Here is a 22,959-nt window from a genome sequence, read left to right on the forward strand (position 1 = left end):
CAGGCAGGTTCCTCACCTTGTTTCACCATGCCACTCCCTTCCCTGTCCACCCAACCTGCTCAACTCACTGGTCCCTTCCTGACAGTCCAGGAAAAGGCAAGGGCCGGTATGAAGTTCTAGGAGCACAGTCAGCACAAAACGATGATTCATGCTGAAGGAATCAGCAGTGTGTTTTTATCTGACTTAAATGTTTAACCTCACTCAATCTGCTTTTCTTTTGTGAACATCACGCTCTATAAATGCTGTTTTATGAAAGATACAAGACTGCTTTCTCCCAAATCAGCATGTGCTCAGATGCCCTCAGCAGTGCTCTTCAAATTCAGCCATTCCATCCTGGTTTAGAGGTTCTCAGCCTGGCTCCCAGATCCTCACTACTCTGGTATCCTGCAGTAGCAAACCCCTTGAGAAGGGTACTTGTCTCACAAAGTCAAGATCAACTCTCCTGGGAATTCTCTGAAGTCATCCAGAACCAGCTTAGGTGAGAGAAATCTTCCTTGCTGCAGTCAAGTTGCCCATTTGATAAGCAAAGGTAGAGTTGAATTCCTACATCTGTCCTAACAAAATGAAAAGTGCCAGGAAATATTCCTGGGCACTGCAGCTCCATCAGCTGGGCCACTAAATGGCTGGTGTGGTCTACAGCCAGCAGTTGGCTTGGGCCAGCTTTTGCTTGCTCAGCAAACCTCTGGGTGGAGATTTAGAGCTAGGAAAGCAATAGACAGTTTTCGGGATGTGTTTTAGGTGCAGCCAACCTGCTCTAGAGGGTATCACAGAAGTCACCTGCATTTGGTGACCATTTGGTGACAGCTGGGTTCAGAGCTGAGGAGTGACCTTGAGGCATGCTCAAATTCTGGGTGCAATCAGATTCCTAAGTGGCATTGAAATCATGTGAGCCAGTTCCAGAAAATCATTCCTTCTTGTGTGTTTTGTAAGAAGACATGGACCCTTGAACACTCCTAGTGAAATGTCCCCGGGGATCCTCTCCTTTTCATTTACTTTTTCAGCAGGAAGGCAAAAGCACTTTTTTGGAGTAAATGCTGCACCTGTGCTGCACTCACAGGACTGATTCTTGATGTTCTTGCCAAGAATTGTGCCTGTGCCGTTGGTAGAGCTGAACTGTTGGGATGAGGACAGCTGCCAGCACCCATCTGCCACCCTGCTGGCACGCTGACCAAAAGCAACCCCAGCCTTTGGCTTCAGCAGGGAACTGCCACCTGCTTCCTCACAGCCAAAATCGTTCTCATTGCAGCATCTCTGTGTTGGGGTGCTGGAACGGGGATGAGACACACTCCCAGGAGTATGTGCTCATTGCACCAGGAAGGTCACACTTGGGATTTCAATTTTAAGCCATGGAGCAAATTACCAACCTTGTATGAAGAATTACAAGTCACAGAAGTTTAAGCAGAGTAATAATGAATTAATCACAGGGTGAAAAGTAGAATTTTGAGATTTTTAAAACGGGGGTTGGAGTCCCAAGACGGAGGAATTTAGGCATTCCCTGTCCTTCCTCTTTCTCCTTCCTAACATCCATGTTCTGGGTGATGCTGGCACATTTAGATTAGTCTAGAATAAAAGTAGACAGTCTAACATAAGCAATAAGTATTGGAAAATAATGATAAATAAAGTACACGTAACTCATAGTATAAAATGTAGACACCAGCCCAGGAGCAGAGAGTGTGCCCTTGACAGGCCTGCAGAGCAAACCTCTGCAGGTCTGAGAAAAAATATTTTAGATAATAGATAATAAACAACATTGTGAACCAGAGCCGAAGAATTCCAACTCTTTCTTCGACCGTTGGGCTGGGAAAAAGAGACTCTCGGGTCATCCCAACAGCAGGAAACCCGAAAGGGAGGAAGTACTGTCTCTTGAGTTACTCCTTCCCTGGATGCTGTTTAATTCCTGCTGCATCTTCTTCCATCATCCACTCCGTGCCCCATCAGCAGGCAGGGTGCCAGGCTGGCATTGCAGAGGTAGCACCGCATCTCCCTGGATGTGCCTTCCCCACCTCCATGGGAACACGGCCTGCACGTGTCAGCTTGTCTCCTCCTAGGTCCTGATGTGAATCCATAAAAGCCCTATCTCTCCTGAGCCTCCCTCTCCACACTCTCCCAAGTGCTTCTAGAGCTCCAACCAGTGAAGAATGAAGCCCTGACCTACGTAGGGACCACATCTGGAGGATGTTCACAGCATGGGCACTAAGATTTTCCAACAAGCTATTACTGCTCCCAGCCCTCCATAATCCAGCAGCTGGGACACCACAGTAAGGGTGGGATATTCCAGATCTCCCATGAGCAGTGCTGCTGTGGGGCTGACCTCACTCCTCAGAGCCAAGCTGAGAGCATGGGATAAAAGGAGACATAGGGGCAAATGGGACTTTGCTGGAGCAGGACATAAATCTGCCACCCTAAATGGGTTTTTATCTCCCACATCTCTGAAGATTTTCTGACAATTTCCAGTGCCTGCATCTAAATGTATTTGGATTATTTTTCACAGGAACTGTGAGGCAGGTCTGTAAGATTTTTTGCCAAGACAGAGTTTGACTTAGAGCTCTGAGCAAGCAGGACTCTAAGTACCTGATTTGTCATAAGCAGGAACAGCTGGAACAAACCCTACATATAACAGTGAATAAACACTGCTGCAGAGCAACTGCATTAAATGGAAACCTCTGCCAGAATCACAACACTTTCCTTTAGTGTATGGACCAGGAGGAATGTGGAGACAAGTGAGAAAACTCCATCACATTACGAGGGGGAATTAAGCTTCTACAAGGAAGGTGCAAGCTGCAATTAACAGCTAAGTAAAACACACAAAACACCTGGTTTCTGTATCATGACTTTTCCCTAGAAGCCAAATGGCATTCCCAGCTAATGACCTCATTGGTGTCATAATCCTGTAGCTGTTGAGGTCTTGGCATTACATCAGTTACCTTTTTCTTCACCCTTCTCCATTAAAGCCTCGCTCTGGCTTCTCCCCATAACAAACCAGCTGCTTCAGCCTTCATTTGCCTCTCTTCTGACCCCTCCTGCTTTCAGTGCCAGCTCATCCTTCTGGCTGTCCACCCTCTGACAGTGTTGCCTTCCATTGCTCTCTGGAGTACCATTCCTCTACTTGCCTTGCAGGCCCATCCTGTCCAGCTTCTGCATTTGAGCTCTGGGAATCTGCTCTTGGTAATTTCTCTTAAAAGTCTCTAATAAGGCAGAAATTGCCCGGAAAATTAATTCTCTTTTCACCAAAACTTTTCCTTTGGCTTCTTGGGAGGCTGTTTTAAAGAGAAGTACACTGTCCTCTCCTTGCTGTTAGGGCAAGAAACCATAGGCTCTAACTGCAATATGTAAGACTGGTTGGATGCTAGGAAAATGTACTCATGGTGGGAGTAATGATGCACTGGAACAGAGAAGATTGTGAAATCTGCAGTTATGTAGCCCTTGCTGAACAGAAAATAACAACATGTCTGAAGTGATCTTACTTTGAGCAGTAGAAAGAGTAGAAAGCTCAGTGGTTCCAGTTTCAGCTCTATTTTGGCTCCTTCAGGGGTGCTCCTAAGGAATCTCTTCGTTGTCGTGAAAGGGTCATGCAGCTCTACATTTTATGTCTCTTTGCTCTTCCTTTACCTCCACCTAACCTCATGCACAGCTTGAAATGCTCTCTTGCACAGTGGCCATCAGATGTACCTCTTTCTGTTTGAAGTGAAACTGTCTCACTAAAGTGCGTGGGGTAAATATAACAAACCAGCAGTGATGTGGCAGCAGAGTGTGAAGTTATGAGGAGGTTTTCAATCACAATTTCAGGAACCAGCCTAGCTTTAACAACAAGTTCTATCACATCCATCCCAGGGCAAAGGATTTGATGCCTTTGAAGTAAAAGGGATTTCCCCCTCCCCACCCCTTTTAGGACAGTTTTCGTTTTTTGGATAAAAATTCAGCTTACAGGATGGATCAAAAATAAAAATAATGCCAAAACAGGACTTGCTGTTCTGCCACCTTATCTTGAGCAATGTCACCTCATGCAGTCTCACCCTTAGCCAAATACTGACTCACCACCAAGGGCTTAGCAGCGGAAAAGGAGAGAGGGCATTCCAGATGAGAGAGCAGCTCTCCTGGCTGGAATCCTGGCAGGGAGTGAGAGGCACGTGTTTGAATCAGAGGGACTCGAGCTGCTGTGCTGAAAAGTTGTTAAAAGCCAGAATGCAAGGGGGCTGCTTTGCTACTGCTTGCTGCAGGGAGGTGCAGCCTCCTCTCCTGGAGGGTTTGTGTTCAAAACACGACTGGGAGCCCTGAGATGCCGCACCCAGCTGAGGCTCCCAACAGGCAACTGTTTGCTTTTCTCTGGAGAAGGGTTTGGGCCCAGGGAACTGGTGTTCAAACACAAGTCTCTGCACAGCCCAGGTCCTGGTATAGCTCCCCTGGCTCCACCTTGGCCCTGAGAGAGCTTGGGTTGCCAGCAAGGGCTGTGGGTACCCTGTGTTCTCTACAAGGGGAGCTCCATGCCCTGTTTCTGATTTCTTCTTACAGCAGGGGAGTCACTAATCCCTGCCTGCCTCTGCTTTGAGGTCTGCAGGGAATGTCCAAAGCAGGCACAGCTGAATACATAATGGCACACTCTGCCCATGCTCAAACAGAACACCAGAGTGCTACCAATCTTTCTTGAAGACAACTCTTCCAGCATCCACCACAAAGTCTAGCCCTGGGAGTGGAGACACAAACCATTGCACCCTCTGCTTTCTCTGCTGATGGATGTGTTTTACTTTTGAATCTTAAATCACTCTGCCAAGGGTTCTTGGAGCAGATGCTTTTCTCCTCCTGGGTCAAAGAACAGGGAGAAAATGAAGCTGCCACTGTCAGCAGCTTATAGTTTCCATTGTTCTGTGCTATGAGACAAAGCAACCCCGTCTTTGCCAATGCTCCTTAGCAAAAGCATTGCTTTTGCAGTGGTCATTGCAATCTTCTTGCCTTGTTGGTCCAGCTCACCTACATCTCCAGAGTTTCTTCCCATTCAATCTGTTTTTGGCTTGTTTGTGAAGAATATGCCTGTTTGCAAAGGCACCTGTGTCTTGTGACCAGTAAATCCTGGTGGATGGAACCAGACATCAGGGTTCCTCTCAATATGCCTAAAGGCACCTCATGCAGAAGGAGCACAAGTGCAGCCTCTCCTCCTTGCAGTGTTGCTGCTGCTGGAAGCAAATGATTTCTGGAACAAGCCCTGATATGAGGCAGCAAGTGCGTCAGACCTTATAGTAGGGGAACCACGTGTTTGAGTTTCCTATTCCATGAATGAGGCTGGCCAGGCCTGATTCATCACCGAGGCACGCTGGGGAGAGAGGCACTCAGCTCATTTCCTCTGCATTTTATTTGTTCCTGCATGTGCTGTGATCCCAAAAGCACTGGGGAACAGAGGAGCTGCATACCAGGACAGCAAGTGGTAGGAGGAGAGGACATGTAGAGAGATTAGGAGAAGCCTTGCCTCCAAGCACTTCCCCTTTGCTCCATCGTTCTTTGCACTTGCAGTTAAAGCACTGCTGGGACATATTGCTGCTGGCATAGTGCACAGAAAGACACTGGAAAAGGTGCTGGAAGCCAGTGAGACAGGAGCAGTGATGATAAATGTTAAATGTTAAATGAATGTAAATAGGGGATAGGTGAAAGTAGATAACATTCATTACTAACACTGCACTGTTTCCACGTTTCATTGTCATTTCATTCATTTCATTTCATTTCATTTCATTTCATTTCATTTCATTTCATTTCATTTCATGTCCTCCCTAGATTTCTTACTGATTACTATAAAAAAAATATCCTGGAAATCTGGCCATTCTTATCTCCATCCAGGGAAGAAGAAAGCAGAAAAAGTATTGCCTTTCTGAGTCACAGTTTTTTGGAAGCTGTGTGTGTGCATGTGTGTTTGCATGGTTTGCCTGTGCTAATATGTAAAGTAGTGCAGAAGTAGTCAGTAGTGCAGAAGCAGGACAAGAACGATTTCCCTGCAGCATTGGGGATGGATCTGAGCAAAGCAGGAGCAGCAAAGGTGTTGTCTGTGCAAAGCTCAGTCAAGACGCACAGCCTCACTATCTTCCCTGGAGCCATAGACAGAAGTGATGTCTCCATAGTTCCTGATGGAGGGGATGCCATGGCAAAGTGCACCCAGGGACAGGAAAGTTGCCCCAAATATTGCTCAGCTTTTCCTTAAAATAATTAACACTGAACACATACAATTTTGAAGGACATACCTCTCCCACACATGCCTAAAAGATTTCACCATTGCCCAAGAAGGAAATAAGAAGATGTCTCATGCTTCATTATCTCTTGTCTGATTTTAAAAGTAGTTTTATAATGTTTTATGGATATTCTATCCTAGGGTTAAAGGTGATTACAAATAAGTCATAAACTATTTCATAAGGAGAGGTGTCTCCTAGGTAGATGGATATATCTGGACAGCTGGTTTCAGTGAGGTGATGGCTCAAGTACTTCAGTGGCCTTATAACTCTCCAGGTCAGCCTTACCTTTCCCCAGCACTGGGTAGGGCTGGCTGTTCTGTCAGGTGAATTTACCGTGAATCTTTAGCTCTACAAGGTCCCAGAGCTGCCTTGATTTAGTTACTGTTAATTTTTCCATTGGTGCAGTTGTAAAAATTGTGTGTTTATATATATATATAAATATAAGTGCTAAACAAATAAACTATGTCAGCTCTTAGAAGAAAAATACTTTATTCATTAAAACTAAACCACGCAGTTCTGACTCTGCTTCTACTAATAAAAACACCTTGGCACTGTAGTCAAACAATTCCCATTAATTGTGCACGTTTTTTGTTTTCAGAGCAATGCACAAAGAAAATCAAACCTGAATGCATTATATTAAAGAAAGGACAGGCAAGGTTTCAGCTACCATGTATGCTGCTCAGCCAGGGCAATGTGCTCAACAAATCTTAGAATAAAATTGAGGTATTTTGTGTGAAAGTTGTCCTTTCTTCAGCTGGATCTGTTTTTACAGTGACTCCCGAATTGTAATGTCTGTGGCAGACATTGTAAAAGGTAGGTGGAAATTGTTCCACTTCATGTTACCAGTGAAAGGTTAATGCTAATGAATAGGGATTAAAAGTTCTGAGGTTTAAACATGGCTTCATGTCCCCCAAAAGTTTAAGAAATATTACTTTAATTAATATGGTGTTTTGCTTCTTAAGCAGAACAGCTTTATTTGAATTTTGCTCATATAATGATTAGTAACAGTTCTCACTCATTGACTGCATTTTGATGAATAAGGATATACAGACTTGGATGATAAATTTTTCAGGCAACTTGCAAGAAAAATTACCAGAAATAGTCCTGTTTGCACATAGACAGTAATGTCCCCGGAGGAAAGAAAAGCAATAGGCAAATTACACCTTTAGTTCAAGTTTCCACTTTAGTGTTAGAAGTTCCATGTAAAACGAGAAAACCCCAAAGAGCTGTGCCAAGCTATTTGCTCTCCCCCTCGCTTTCAGCCGAGGGACTGGGAACATCCTCTGGCCAGGGTGCGACAGGTCGTCCTCATTTTCCTCCTCCCACGGCACTCCTGGGCCGGCAGCGCGTGGCGGTCCCCGAGGGATGCTCGAAGGGTTGCTGCTGCCGAGTACAAGGCAGGAACCTTCCCGTCGAGGAAAGAGGGAAGATCTGCCTGACCGCCAGCAAGCCGGACAGTTCCTGCTTCCTTCCAGCCGGTGTTTTCTGTTCCTAGTTCGGCTGTGAATTGTTCCCCGCTTAGTTGCAGTCCCCGCCGTTGTCGGGACGGGGAAGCCGTTCCTGGAAGCGGGAAAGGCAGGCGGGCCCGGGGCGGCCGGCACGGACTCCGCTGCCCGTCTTCCCGCAGGGAAGCCCCGGCCGGGCTCTCTCCCCGCTCCAGCCCGGAGGAGCCGAGCTCTCCCGCACACCGGGCCGGCCCGAAAAATAGCGCCCAGAAAAAGTCCCCTGTGCTCTGCAGTGCCCCGGGAGACAGCCGGCCCCCAGCCTCTGCTGGGTGTAAAAACAAGTCTGCAGAGCAAAACCACACCGGGACAGGAGCTCATGCCCCAGAGAGGTTTCTCCTCTCCAAGGCAGATTTCGAGCTTGCGAAAGCGTTGGAAGAGAGGCAGGAGCTTTTTCCCAAAGGACAATGTCCCTGGGACCAGCCCTACCCCCCCAGATATATCTGTCTGTCTGCTCGCCGCCCGGAGAGCACCCGCGACTTTTTCTGCTGCATCCCCGGGCTCGCATTCACCCCTCGAAGAGGCGAGCGCAGCCCTGGAGCCGCGGAGTCCCGCGGAGCCCGGACGGGCGCGGAGCCGCGGGCAGCAGCGCAGGGTCCCCGCAGCCGCTGGAGGAGGATCTGGCTATCTGTGCCGGTCATCGGGGGAGACAAATCCTGCCCACAGGACACGTGGGCGTTATCTTTTCTAATTTAAATTTTTTTTTCTCTCGTTTTATTTCTTTCCCCCCCCCTTTCTTTCCCAAAAGCAAAAGAAAACGAAAGAAACCAGGTTCCAGTTTCCGAAGAAGTAAGTAACAGTCCTGAGAGAGTCCTCGGTAGAGCCGATGCCCTGGGGGACTGGAATGGACGGGGACGGCGGCGTGCCAGCCCGTGGATGGTCCGGGATACTCGCGTCCGTGTCCGCGCCTGTGGACCGACGGACGCGCTCCGACCGAGCAGCTGTCGGCGGCGAGGAAGGCAGCGTGCGCTCGCCTCTCCGCCGCTTTCCAGACCTCTCCGTGCACCCGGGGTGGCACACACCCGGGGTGGCCGCCTGACACCCACCTTCCCCGGGGGAAGCTATCCCGTAGGGCTCGCTGAGGCGCGGGCGGCCCGGGGGAGCGGGGCCCAGCTCCCCGCCATCCCGGCGGCTCCCTGCGGCCTCCCCGGCGCTAGCGCCCGCAGCGAGCCTCTCCTCGTCACAGCTGGGCATCTTACATTTACTGTCCGGAGAACGCGAGTTTCGGAGTGGAGGCACCGCGTTTCCCCGGGGGAAGGCGCGAGTGGGTCGGCACGGCACGGCACGGCACGGCACGGCACGGCACGGCAGTGCACGGCAGAGAGAAGCTGGCGCCAGCCTCTCGGCTCTTTTCCATGTCCCATCCTTTTCCTCGTCCCGGGCCGTGGAGCTCCCCGCGGCTCACCGAGAGTCCTGCTGCCTTCTGGGGGCTAGGCTGGGGGCGAGGAGGTCCCTGGAGGCTCCCGAGGGAAGGTTCCCGGCTGGGCATGGCTGGAGATCCTCCTTGGTCTGGAGCTCCCCAGAGGACACAACGCAGTCTTGCTCGGGGTCATTGCTGTTGCCCGCCCCTCGCTTTTTGTCTTCTTCTTTCTTCCACTTCATCCGCCGGTTCTGGAACCAGATCTTGATGTGCCTCTCGGTCAAGTTCAACATGACAGCCAGTTCCACCCGCCGCGGCCTGGAGATGTACTTGTTGAAGAGAAACTCCTTCTCCAGTTCCAGCAGCTGCGCCCGCGTGTACGCCGTCCTCGTCCGCTTGTTCTCCTCCGGTTCCACCATGTAGGATCCACCTGGAGAGAAGCGAGAGTCAGCCTGGGCCCGCCCGGCCGCCCCCTCGGGCTGCGGGGACCACGTCCCACGACCCCTGCGCGGCGCGGAGGATACGCGGGGAGAAGCAAGGGGGTGAGGGGGAGTCTCGGGGAGCTCTCCTGCTGGGCAGAGTGAGGTGGTGCTGCTGGCAGCAGTCAGCGCTGCTGTTATTTTATTTTACAGTAATTTAATATTTTTTAGCAATGATTTGGATGGGGTTTTCAGGGAAGAGCCGTCTCTCGAGCCGAGGGAGAAACACACGTGCCACGGTTTGCGTGACACTGAAAGCTCAGAAAGTCTCCCGGATCCAGGGCCGCAATTGTTCACGTTCGGGTTAAAATTAATTTTCAAAAAATAATTAAAAACCAAAACTCCAAGAAAACCAACGCACCAAAGAAACCTCTCTAAAACAAAGCAAAAATAATCATTATAATGAGTGGGTCTGCCGGGTCGGGCCGGGAGTTGGACCGCAGCCGCTCCATTTCGCCAAGCTGATGAAACTTTGGGATTCTTGTTCCCGTAAAAGGCGGCAGCAGCGGGATCGCCGTTCCCAGCGCGGCCGCCGCAGTCCTGCGTGGGCCCTGGGGCACGGGCAGTACTGGCAGGCACATCGAGAAGGGCCGCAGGTGGGCACGGAAACTCAGAGCCGCCTTTGCCAGTGCCAGCCTCCCTCTGGGAACGTTTTTGGGGTTGATATCATCTGCGGGGAACGGTGCTTTAAACAGCCAGGATGAAACAATAATTTCAAGAGAGATACGTGGACTCTCCCACAGCTCATCTTCCTATTCCCATGATTCTGTATTTACATATACGGTGTTTGTAAATGTAAACCTATGTATAAAACTTATATATGTATTTAAAATATATATTTAAATACACATGTTTGCGTAGTGATGTGTATATACCTATGTGCGTGTATAAATAAATATTAAAATCAATGTATATATGTATAAAAATGCTGGTAAATCTAAGCCTATGCATGCATGAGTTTGTATCTGGAAAAAAAACACCCTTGTTTTGTTACTTTTGGAGCGGGACGGCCGGGGTCTGTGGAGGGCCGAGGTCGGTCGGGCTCCGGGACAAGGCAGAGCAGCCCGGGGCCGGGCACGGCGTGCGCCACCGGGCCGGGCCCAACGCGGCCTCCCTGGGCGCTCTGTCCTGGCAACAGCGCGAAGCCTCGCAGCCTCCACTAAATCCCAAGGGTCTCCATAAAAAAGAAACCGTCGGGCCATATCGTTTGCCACATACACGGTACAAAATACGCCGGCGTTTGGCTGTGAGCGCTCTGTCGCACTCGGCACAGCGCGGTGCACCCTTCTCTTCCTCCGGCAGGAACCCTGCACTCACATCACACCGACGGGGCCGTGCACGGCCCCTGCCTGCTCCTCCCGCCAGGGCTGGGGACAACAGGCAAGGATTTTAGGCTTCCACGGGGAAAGTTTCACTTTCCTGCTATTTTTGTCATTCTTCGGGTACAGGAGAAAGAGAGAAAAAAAAAAAAAAAAAAAAAGAGGTGTAATTCAAAAGTTTGGCGTATTATTATTATTATTATTCCCGAAATTCACTCAACTCACGGAAAACAACTTGATTTTTCTCTCTCCCTCTCCCCACCTCCGCCCTGTCACCATCCCTGCCGCCGTGTCCGCGCGCTGGGACAGCACTCTCTTCTACCTTTGTGGGCGGATGCGCCTCTAGGGACACTGGGGACCGCCACCTGTCCTTCCCTCCCCCTCGGCCTGCCCCATGCAATTCCCAAACTGTTTCGTGGAGATTTTAATACTCCGGTCCTTTTTCCAACTGTCTATTTGAACAAAGCCATTAATATAATATTTGCCGTATAGGCGTGACGGAGGCGCAGGACACGATAACATTGTGCCGGCAGAGACAGAAATATTGTTGGGCAGCGGAACTTTCTGCCTAGATAGAGTTTCTGCCCCTCACTGGCACCTCTGTTTCGTTTGTGCATTGTTTTCCGTGCCCTGTTTTTTTTCACTCGGAGAGGTGCATTTGTGGCTAAAACCCGCCGGGGAGCAGGAGGAGCGGGATAGAGGGGGGCAGGAGGGGAGATGGGCTCTGCGCCGGGGAGAGACGAGAGGCAGATGAGAGGGTCTCGGCGGCTGCCCTGAGGGCTCGGGGGCTGCTCCGCGGCCGCACGGTGGGCGCGGGGACACGGGGCAGGGGGGCTGTCCCCTCCCGCCTGCCCTCCTGCCACTTCCCCGCCCGCTCCACCTCGCAGGTGCCTCCGCCACCCGGCCCCCGCTCGGAGCTCACCGCGCCCGCGGGGACCCTGTGCTGCCCGAGGAAGCAGCTCCCGGGAGGTGTCACGACTTCCTGGCTTGGCCATAATTAGTTAATTGGTGAAAAATAATTCGTTAATAATTGCCGAGGCGCAGGGAGCGGTGAGCCCGCCGGCGGGACCGGAGCGCCGGCTCTCTCCCCGGCGTTCAACGCAACACTAGCAGCCCTAGAGCAGCAGGTCTGCTCAGGCTGGCAGAGGGGAAACGACCCTCCAGGACCGCTCCACACGACATCCGAGCGGTGGGAGCAGGGCCGGTGCAAGGGAGAGTTACTGAGCGCCGAGTGGGACAGAAGCGGGGGGTGCAGAGGGATGCTGCGGGGCTTACCAGTCCACTGTCCCTTCCAGGCGTGAGATTTGGTGGACTTCATCCAGGCGAAAGGCACCTGCACTCGGGGCTCCTCTATAGCCCCCGTGTCCGCCCCGTCTGCGAAAGGCAGCGCGTCCTGGTGGGGAGGAGGAAGATGAGGGTGGTGGTGGTGATGGTGATGAAGGTGGGAGACCCCGGCATCCTCAGTGATGGGGGGCACCTCGTAAGGTGAAATGTCTGGAGGGCTGCCTTGCTCGAGAGCCCCTAAGGCGCTGGAATAAGGAGTCTGCTGCTGCCTGCCCATGTACAGGCAGGCGGGGGGGCTGGGGTTGTAGTCCTGCGCTTGGGCTCTCTGGAACGCACACGACTCCTTGTAGAGCTGCGCCGAGGCGTAATACTGCTCCTCGGTGTTCATGGCGAGCGGGGCTAAGGGGGCTTCGCAGCTTAGGGACACATAAGGCTGCTCCCGCTGGCGGAGCCCGGGATGCCTCTTTGACAGCTGGCGGCCCCGCCGGGCCCCACCGCCCTGCCCGGCTCCCCATAGGCGCCTCTCCCCCACGTGAGCCCTCCCGCAACCCTCCGGGGCGGGGCGCGGGCCGTAGGAGGCCACCCGGAGTGGCCCTGGCCCCGCAAGCCCCTTCCTTCCCCTCAGCCGGGCCGAGCCCGAGACCCCCGACCCTTCTGCTGGGTGCTGCTCCCTGCTCTGGGCTGAGGAGTCCCGCGGCGGTGGGCTTGCGGGGCCGGCCGGGGGCTCAGGGGATTGCGCCGATGCGCGGGGCGCTCCGGGACGGATGGTGCTTAAAGTCATCTTTTCCCTGTCCCCCTCGCTTGCCCAGAAGCTGCTTATCCCCCAGTGACCCCCGGGGAGGAACACCCTCGGAGGGCCGGGGTAAACTCGGCTCCTGGAGGGGTTCAGCGACAGGGCACTTTTGGCTGTGAGGGCATCTCCTCTAGGGATGTGGGTGTCCAGGGACGGGCAGGGCGCTCCCTCGGGGGTACCCGTGTCCCGGAGCCCTGGGCGAAGGCCAGCACCGGCCGGTGGGGGACCACAATGCTATCACCACAGCGAGCGATAGGCAGCGGATTGTTTGTCCAAGAGGTAAATTTGGGAGCCTTCCCCGCGGCTTGGGCCGCAATGTGTTGACCCTCGGAGATAATGCGCTCCGAGCTGGTGCCGGTTGACTTGGTGACGAGGCTATGAGGAGGCGGAGAGCTACCGAAAGGGACAAAGATCATTTCCCTGCCTCCCTGCGCTCGGCCCGGCCGCCGCTCTCTCCTGCTCGGGTGCAGGCACGCTTCCTCTCCGCCCGGCCCTCCTCCTCCCGCCGCCGCTTCCCCGACACCGGCGCTCCGGCCGCCTTCGTCGGGGTGCGCTCCCTCGGCCTGTGTAGGGCGGGTGCGAGTGGCCCGACTTGGCCCGGCCCGGCCCGGCTCGGCTCGGCACGGCCCGGCTCGGCTCGGCTCGGCTCGGCCAGTGCTGATGCACGCCCTGAGCGGCGAGGCAGGAGGGTCCCGATCCCTCGCTCCTGCGCCCTGTTCCGTGGGATCATAAACCCGCCCAGTCCATTACGCTTTGAGTTTCCGCTCTGGACTCACGCGGGTCCCCCATCTCTTAGAAAGCACACTGAGCCTTTGATTCAATATTGAGCCATTAAGCGATTGCTTTCCCAAGCCATTTAACAGCAGCTCTTATGGATAAATAAACAAAAAAGGCTGTAAACCAATTATAGTGTGGATAGTGAAAAAGTATTTTATTAGCAGGAATTACAGATAGACATGGCTGCTGCTCAGGCTCCCTGCGCCCCGCACCAGCCCCCTCCATCCCCTGGCATTCCGGGCAGGACAGGCGGCCCGGCGGGGCTCGCAGACAGTGTGCGGCCAGCGGGATGCGCGGCTCCCTTCGTGGTGGTTCTCCCATCCGCGCTCACGATGCCTCCACTCAGGTGTCTTGCAGGCACGGGTGTCCTTTGATCCGGAGACGTCTTGTGCCCCGACCCCAGAGCAGCACCGACAGCCCCTTCCCCAGAGATGTGTTACCTGCAGCATTTACTGCTCCGGGTTTTCCACGGGGAACCGGCGCGGACAAACAAAACCGAGGCCATAAAACCCAGAGCAAATTGATTCATCTCCTGGGAGGACCATTACCCGGTGTCTTAATGCAGTCCTTTCTCTATAACGAACGTTTCTAAACAGAGCAAACACTTCACCATCCAAAGCAAATGAATTTCGTATAATTTAGAGCTAATTCTCTTTCATTCTGCCTGCATGAACAGGCGATAAGGGCACGCTTTGCCGTTCTGACAACAAGGTGGCGAGCTGCAGTGCAGGAAAAGGGTATCCCGGCACTGGGGACCTCGGCCACGTCCTGGGGGTGGTGATGTCCGGCAGCCCGGAGTTCCTGAGGGAGGTGAGCCCGGCTGGAGTCTGATCCCAGGGGTCACCTCTGCCTGCCTCCTCGACCTGGGATGCAATCACTGATACTTGGCTTGAGTCCTTACACAGCTGAGGGTTCCCAGGAGAAGTTTCTGAGCAGCGAATGCATCCCACCGGAGCGGGAAATGATCCACTTGATGTGGGAAATGGGTGATGGAGGAGGCCGATGGGAATGACGGGAACGGCCAGTGACGGGAATGGCCCACTTGCCCCGGAACTGGGCTCTGCAGACACAAATCCGTCCCTGAAAGTGGTCAATATGCATCCCTGAGAGAATTGCAGTAGGGTGTGCATACAATAGTAAGGAGCATAGTTCAGTCCCACTTCCTAAAGTTGTCTGGTTAGATTTTCTCTGTCTGTATAATACTTAACGACTTCGCAGTGTGCAAACCCTTTTCTGGAATCCACATTCAGACAAAAAAGAAGTATTGAAGGTGAGTGGAGCATATTCACAATAATCTCTTTTTCTCTCCCATCTGTGCTCAAACCAACACGTGTAAACTCTATCCATGGCAAGGGACCTCAGTGAGAGAAGGTGACTGGGAAACAGAACTTTCCCAGGGATTGATTTTTAACCCCCCACCATGGCTGTATCTAGCAGAAAGGTAACCTTTCACAAAGCTGGTTAATAATCAATAACCATGTGAAAACAAATCTGTCTTTCCCCCTTAGAGCTAACGATAAAAATGAGAGCACAAACTATTCCACCTGCCCCAAAGTAAGACTGGTTCATCAGCTTTTTTTTTTTGGCAAGAAGCTTTTTTAGCCCTCTAAGCGATTCAGCATTGGCACACAGCAGGTTCAGTTTGCTCTTCCCACCACACATCAGCTTCTTCACACTGCAGGTGTGAGAGAAGAGAGCTTGAACTGCGGGAAGACATGTTTACGCAACCATTTTAAACAAGACCTTGTCCAGGAAATATACAGGGAATTTGCCTTGGGAAATCTGCGAATAGTAAAGACGTTTATATATGTAGTCTCTTTTTAGACTTTCTAATATACACCTTTGAATTTTTTTACATCTTTCCCAAAATTAATTCTTTCATTATGACCAGGGAAGCATACTTTCACTGTCTTGTAAGAAGAGCTGAGGAATTACTTTTGAATACTGTGAACCTTCCTGCTGAAACACAGCTGTTTCATGTTGTTTGTCCCACACAGTTTTCTGTTTTCTACTCAGTGTTTACTATACCAGATTGGAGTAGAAAAATATCAATATGTATATTTATTTATTTATTTATCCAGAAAGTTACAGCTGGAGGAATCCAGGCTAGAATCATCAGCCTGAAAGAACTCCTCCTCACATCCCCCAGCTGCTTGATTTTTCTCCTAGACCCAGGCTCTTTGGGGCACATGAGGTTTGGGGCTCAGACAGAACCTGGCCAGGCAAGTGGCACCTGGCAGTTCTCACCACAGTCCTCCCCTTTTGTTTGTCCATTGGAATTTTGCTGGACTTCAACCATTTGAGCTGAAATTTTCCATTCTGTATCTCTACCTCTTACCAAACATGCAGGGAAACTTTCCTTAAAATTGTTTGGACTGGTGTAAAGTGAAGCTGGGAAACTGTGACACACAGTAGATGCCCATGACTACTAGGGAGGGTGTGGAATCACTGCCTCCTTTGCAAGGCTCTGAAAGCAAAAGTGATGGTGTATGGATGATCCCAAATGAGTAGAGGACAGGAACAGCTGAGATTTGGAGACAGCAACCCTGCACAGAATTTTCCTGCTCTGTTTTCTTAGCTGCTGTGTTTCTTTGCTGGATTTAAGTATGTTAGAATTCCTGCTGGGATGTTGTCCCACACCGATGTCTCTCCAGACCAGTATCTCTGTGCAAAGCTGCCTACATTTAATCAAACTTTGAACTGCTGCACATCACACAGGTTCCACAGATACATCTTAAAGCTCAGCAGCCAAGTCCTTTATGTGTTCACAACAGTAAGCAGATCCTTGGCCTGGACCTGAGGACTGAGTGAGAGCGCATCGTGTGGAGAGCTGCGATATTGAGCCCTGCAGAGAAAAGCTGGGAGGCATTCCTCACACTCCATCCTCCAGCCCTGGGCACAGAGGAAGAAGGTGATTTATGCAAAAGACACACAAGGTGAACACCCTTCAGAGAAAAGCATTTGAAGTCTACTCCCTGCCCGCAGTGAAAAATATGGGTCTGGAGGCCAGGAGAGAGGGAGGCTGTGCTCTCACCATCCCTCTGCCCAAGAGGGAAGCAGGACCTGGGCTGTGCTCCAGCAGGGCTGACCAAAGGGACATGATATAACCTTGGTCAATCTCTTGGGTAAAATTTTCCAGAATGGGTTTCCAGAAAGCAAACACCTTTCTTTTCTGGGCAGCTGGTCTGCAGCAGCTCAAGGTACTCTCAAGAGAAGGGGAAGCTTTTGGGGAGTCTGGCTGTGAACACCCAATGACACAAGAACTGGGCTCTGGAAGTGTCTTGACCCCCTCCAGTGCTGTCCACACAGGCTTTTTCTTAGCTCCAGTAGCACTTCTGAGCACTTCAAGTCAACACTAAGAGCTAGGGGAGACCTTTTAGCCTTGTGACACTTGATGTAACATGGATTTCAGAAGGTTATGAAATGACTGAAATTCGTTTGGAAATCAAGGCATCAGATTTCATTCTTCCCTCTATAACTGATACCACATAATCTCTGGAGGTGCTGTGTACCTTTCAAACTCCACAGAGGGAAGTGCTAGGAAGAAATTCACAAGAAAACCCATCCCTCTGTCCTCTGAGCAGGGGTGCCCTAAAATCAACAGTAAGTCTTGGACTCAAGGACCTACAGAGGCAAAGTAGAACAAACACAGCATTCTTTTACTTGAGTTTGTCTATAACCTGCTGCAGATAAGAGAAGAGCCCTGGGGAGGAAGAGGAGGAGGTCAGCAGACAAAATGCTGTGTCACAGAGTACATAGATGTGGTATCAGCTGAAGCTGTTCCTTGCTTGTATTTCCTTGCCTATGTAATACACTGCAATGGGCCTAGTTCTTATGTTTATCCATGAAGGGAAGAGAAATTTATCCATCTACACCTTACAGGCTCATTCAGTCATTACACAGGTTCAATTCTAAATATTGAAATAATGATATATTTTCTAAGTTGAGACATTCACGCTCTGAAAACTTTTTGGACCTCTCATGTTTTAAAAAATGTAGGAAAAGTAACTAGAATTTTCTCACAGATAACTCATTAAGACAAAAGTATGTGGAGCCAATTAAATAATATGGATTTCTCACTTGCTCAGTGGCAATGACCACTGTTTTCCATTGTATATAAAATAATTTAAACATTTTCTATGAGGTGTAACATCTCTTAGCTTTGCTTATTTACTTATGCTGTTTTAAGTGCAATTTAGACATATTAAGGATCCATGTAGCTATGAATATTTCCACTGATCTGCAAAACTCTTCTGCTTGCCTTTCTTTCCCCTTGCCTTGTCTTCCACCTCTTTCTTTCATTTGCTTTCTCTTTCTCTTTCACTTTCTCTTTCTCTGTTCTAGTCTTCTTAATTATATTTCCGTCTAGTATTTCCAAATCCCTTAATTATATATCAATTTCCTTATTTTGCATACTCCTTCTGTTCAGTATTTCTATATTTATTTCTGTATAGGATTCACAATTCAAGTCCAGTTCATAAATCTGTGATTTAAATCCACAGTTACATAGAAGACTAGAAAAAAACCCAATATCTTGATGAAAGGATGATGAACTGCACACACATAATGGGTATAGGTTGGAACATTTAATTGAAAACTTGACCTGATTTTTATTCTCTGAATGATGCATGTAGGTTTTATTGCTCCTTACCTGCACACTGGAAAGCACATTGTCAATGCTTGAAATGATTTTATGTACCTGAACACCACCTGATTTAATGCATCAGCTGACAAGGACAAAGACATTGATTAAATGTCCTGCCTCAGGTGTCCAGAAGGCTGGAAAAGGTTGTCCCCTCAAAATAACCACTGAAACTTCACCCAGTAATCATTAACTCAGTATTTGGTCCAAGCTTTGGGAATAACAGAAGGCTTTAAAAAGCAGCAGTCAGAAAACACTCGGTGTGACTTAGGAGACTGTTTGGCCTTGTAGTACATTAAGGGAAAGTTGAACGGTCAGAGTCTCTCCCTATTGGTAAGAAATGCCAATAAATGTCAGGCATTTGATCCTTGGGAGGGCACCTCTTTACTTGGCTCTTAGCAAGCACTGAGTGCTTGCAGAGGGGTTATGAGACACTTGGTACACTCAGCTCATTTCAGTTTCAGTAAAAGCTCTGGGCAGCCTGCAGTGACCTCTGACAAAGTTGGTGTATGCACTGTCAAGGAGCAAATGAGCGCTTGAGCCTTAAAACACCGCTCGGTGAGCTACAACACAGCAACACCCAGCCACTGGGTTTCTAGCCAGGCATGACCATTAGATCTTTTGATTTGAGGCAGTTCTCCTATATTCATCTACAACTGTTTTTCACAGTCAATAAAATCCACGTGGCATTGCAGAAACCTTTGTGAGAGTAATTTCATCATAGCAACTGAAGGAAGTGAGACATCACCTTGTAGCAAAGCAGCTTTCAGAAACCCCACAGCCATCTGGGCCATATGGTCCTACCACTAGCTCAAACTAGAAGATGACCTCCTCTTGGAGTAATATGCCGTCCAAGGATCCAGAGCAGATCAACACAGGCTCAAGGGAAGGAAGGAACCTGTCCCAAGAAATAAGCCCAGTGAAAGACTCCAGGTCTCCCATTCTTAGTATCCTATGAAGCGATTGCTTCCTGTTCCCCACTGTGTTTAGGAAATGTACAATTTAATAAAAGAGCGCTACTGTTGCCAAAACCAGCCTCTTAACCTAAATTATCCTCTTGTGAACCTCAAACGAAATCAACTATGTAGTGCTCAGCTGATTTGTGCAGCAGCACCATTAATATGGTTGCCTAATTTACAGAGCAACCAGGTTCTGGTTAACAGTGCTAGAGCAGGTTAGAAGGCAATTAGTGGCCTATTTTCTATGCACACTGGAGCAGAAACTTGTGTATTAAGAAAGTTCTTCTGGCAGGTGCAGCATGCTAAAAAGCTTTCACCTAAAATTATATAGCCTGACAAACAATGTAAAAAAGCAGATTGCCCAATAAACAAATAACATATCAGCCATTTATACAAACCCATAGTACTTAGACTCCTCAAGCTTGAAATGACTGTGTATTTTTTCCCCATTAAAATGTTATTATGGTCTATGTATAAATTGTTTTAAATTCAAATTTGATATCAGTGTGTTTTCAAAGCCTAGATATATTTAACACTTAGAATTTCTGAGATGAAGCGTTAGCTTTGGGGGCATGTGGAATTAGCTCCAAGGATTTGTTCTAGTGAAAGGTGTATCTGACCAGGGCAGGAGGGTTGGAAATGGAAAATTTTTAAGGGCCCTCCCAACCCAAGGCATTCTAGGATTTCCTTCCCATCTGGAGCCATGATACATGGGGCCAGCATCCTCTGGGGCTCTGGTGCCCTTGCAGGAGCCAAGCAAGAGCTGTGGAAGTGATGCAGAAGGAAACAAACTCTTGTGGAGTTGAGGCCACACCACAAACACCCTCTGTGCCCTTCCTCGGGGTTTCACCCAAGCTCCTGATTTCTTTTTTATAGTGTTAGACTTAGACACTCCATGAACCAAAGGTGTGGGGACCCTGGAAGGCATTCCCCAGGTTGGGGAGACACAAGAGGCTTCCCTCAGGGGAGGTTGGGTCCACACTGGCTCCTTCCCTTGTTCTTATGTCCCTCAGCCACTCCCTCCCTATTCCCCCATTGGCCATGATCTTTGTACTGCCTGGATACCATGGGTCAGCCCGGACCTCTGGGGACAAGAAGAAATCTGGACTCTCCTGAGGTGTGTGCCTGGGACCCTGAACATCTCACCAGGTGGTTGAATTATACATCCGCAGATACTGTGCAAAGGCCTTTTTGCTTCCTTACCCTGGAGTTTACTAGCAGCAATTCTGGTTACAACAAAAGTGGAAAAGGCTTCCAAATTAGAATTCACCAAAGCGAAAGTCCCATTTTCCCTCCTGCCATCCAGTGGCTTGTACTTGGGCCATGTGCTGCTTCCCACATCAGCCACCCCCCAAACCAGACCCTGGCACAGGTCCCTCTGCTTCCATGACCCTGCCTTGCCAGCACCTCTTTTCTTGCTGAGGGCTGCACTTGTTCCCGGTGTACAGCTGCAAATGTTTTAATCCCCCTCAGTGGGAGCAGCAGGGCTGGGCTCTGGGGGCTGCTGTCTGCAGACCACAAAACTGCATGTTTTTTTCCACAAGGCTTTTGTCTTTGAGGGCCAGGCAGCCAGCCAAGCCCTCAGAGACAACCTCTGAGCTGTGCCCAGGAAAGGCAAATGGCCCCTGCTAATCACTGACTCAACGTGAGCACCAGGCAGATGGGTGCAATGTGTTTAGCTCATGAGTCTTCACCTGCTGCAAAGGCAACATCTAACTTGGGCTTGGACTTCTGTAGTTATCGAGAGAAATCCCACCTACATGTCTTGTTGTTTTAATTTGGCATTATCTGCTAGTGAAGACACTTGTACTTTGGGGCTTGGAGAGAAGGAAGAGGTGGGAAGATGCCCAAAACCCTTAATTCATTTCTAAACATTGCCATTGTCATATCCATAGCCTGATACAAACCTGATACCAAGTGCAAGATGCATATTCTCCAGTTTCTTGCCCTGCACACCTGGGTAAGGTGTGAATGTGGGAGTATCAGGCTGCTCTCATGTCCCTCACTTGCCTGTTTTCCATCCACAGACACTCAGGACTGTGCCTGCAGCCTGAGCCATGCCAGCCACTTAGTACACCCTCAGGGGAACCAAGCAAAACTCCTGCCTGATCCTTACAGAGACCACACCATGCCCAGCCAGCCAGCAGTAACCTCTTTGCCACTGGGAGAGAGCATGCTCCTGGTATCCACTGGCCACATGTCTTACCATGTTGCCACTGGCATGTATGCATTTATCAGCTGCTCTGTGGTCAGGGTATCCCTCTCACACAGTCAGCAGCGGGGGTGACTTGCTGGGGTGAGAAACATGCTCCTTAGGAATGTCTCAGAGTAAGAGGGAAGAACTGCTGTCTACAGGACTGGGAAAGTTAGAGCAGCCTCTTGCCTCAGGAAACAACACAGAAGTTCACTGGTTTTCTAAAGTCAGTTAGGTCACCAAGGAACCTGACCTCCTCCCAAAGACCATTCCCCCATCCCAAACACCTTTACCCCAACCCTGACACCTGCAGTATCTTTCTGGCTAGGCACAGAGAAGGAAGGCTCCCTACAGCTTCTCTGCATGGACATGAAAAACACTGGCTGGCATGCCAGGCCAAGTACGTGTCCAGGGACAAGTCCATTCTCCAGTGGAAATATGTTCTTGGAGAAAGTTGATACATCAGCCTTTGTTCCTGGACTTCCCTTAAGAGGGTTTTTTTTTCTGATTGATTGGTTGGTTGGTTATTTTTTTCACAAGCTGTAAAAAACTGAACCAGAAGTGTTCTGTGATCAGCCAGTTTAGATCCTGCTCTTGTTGCCTCTGGGATGCACTATTGGCCCACAGACTTGGACTGAAGAGTGGTCTGAGCCTTTATTTCTCACTGACAGACTTTCCTTGTGACCACACAGGAGGTGCTAAGCAGAAGGCTCTCGTGCTCTCAGGTCTGATTTCCAGTGCCATCCAGTGCCATCCAGTGCATGGCAGGAGCCACTGCTGCCAGCCTTCTGCCTCTCATACTGGTGTGTAGTCCCCAGCCACAGCTCTGCTAAGGGCAGGAACTGCCTCAGCTTGGGCTATCAAAGCTGGATGACATCTCCAAGCTGCTCCCAGAACCAGCAAAATCTTCCTCTCTTTCCTACCTGCTTTTCCACTGGAAGTTTTGCACTGTGTGCTGGGAAAAGACCTGTTATTGCAGCCCCCTTGGAGGGGAAAGTGTCCGGTGTAAGTAGGTGGCCATCTCAGACGCTGATTGCTCTTGTCATAAGGTTTGGCAGGTTTAATTTTGCAGACCCCCAAAGGTTTTTTTCATTCCCCACACAGAAATACAAGTTTTGTAAGTTTCCTACAAGCCTAATGACCAATAACAGGTGTGCATTGAAGTATTTGTGAGTACAGAAGAGCAAAGACTGCACCTGGATGCACAAACTCCAGGACACTTTTAAAAGAAGTTTATAACATTAGAAAGTTAGAGGGTTAGGGGTGCAGCTTGTGAGTAGATTGGAAATCTCAGTTCAGGGAGTTAGGACAAGCACTCCAGGACAGCCTGACCAGCTGTCACTGATAGGGACAGAAGCTGTGACCAAGTGAGAATCTGTTTGAAGGTGACAGGAAGGTCACTCCAGAGGTGTTACAGGGAAATAGTCTGTAAAGAATTCAG

General features: G+C 49.9%; 1 protein-coding gene across 1 annotated transcript; it reads right to left on the reverse strand.

Annotated features, from left to right (window-relative positions):
• Window positions 1-7,727: 7,727 nt before the first annotated feature.
• PDX1 (pancreatic and duodenal homeobox 1) lies at window positions 7,728-12,541 on the reverse strand. The gene is made up of 5 exons (XM_041487120.1): window positions 12,145-12,541; window positions 9,117-9,501; window positions 8,480-8,915; window positions 8,141-8,367; window positions 7,728-7,941 (listed from the first exon to the last, which is right to left on the reverse strand). Exons 1-5 carry the CDS (start codon window positions 12,539-12,541, stop codon window positions 7,728-7,730), a joined length of 1,659 nt encoding a protein of 552 aa, XP_041343054.1.
• Window positions 12,542-22,959: the final 10,418 nt, after the last annotated feature.

The sequence above is a fragment of the Pyrgilauda ruficollis genome, unplaced genomic scaffold, assembly GCF_017590135.1.
Source record: "Pyrgilauda ruficollis isolate IOZ18807 unplaced genomic scaffold, ASM1759013v1 scaffold8, whole genome shotgun sequence".
Lineage (NCBI taxonomy): Eukaryota > Metazoa > Chordata > Aves > Passeriformes > Passeridae > Pyrgilauda > Pyrgilauda ruficollis.

What these genes read in the sequence shown, in the direction of transcription:
- PDX1 (XM_041487120.1), bottom strand. Translation starts at nt 12,541, where the DNA reads ATGAACACCGAGGAGCAGTATTACGCCTCGGCGCAGCTCTACAAGGAG. An exon ending in AGAAGGCAGCAGGACTCTCG is followed by an intron (nt 8,916 to 9,116) that starts GTGAGCCGCGGG and finishes TTCTCCGGACAG; the next exon opens with TAAATGTAAGATGCCCAGCT. An exon ending in AGACAGATATATCTGGGGGG is followed by an intron (nt 7,942 to 8,140) that starts GTAGGGCTGGTC and finishes GGGGCACTGCAG; the next exon opens with AGCACAGGGGACTTTTTCTG.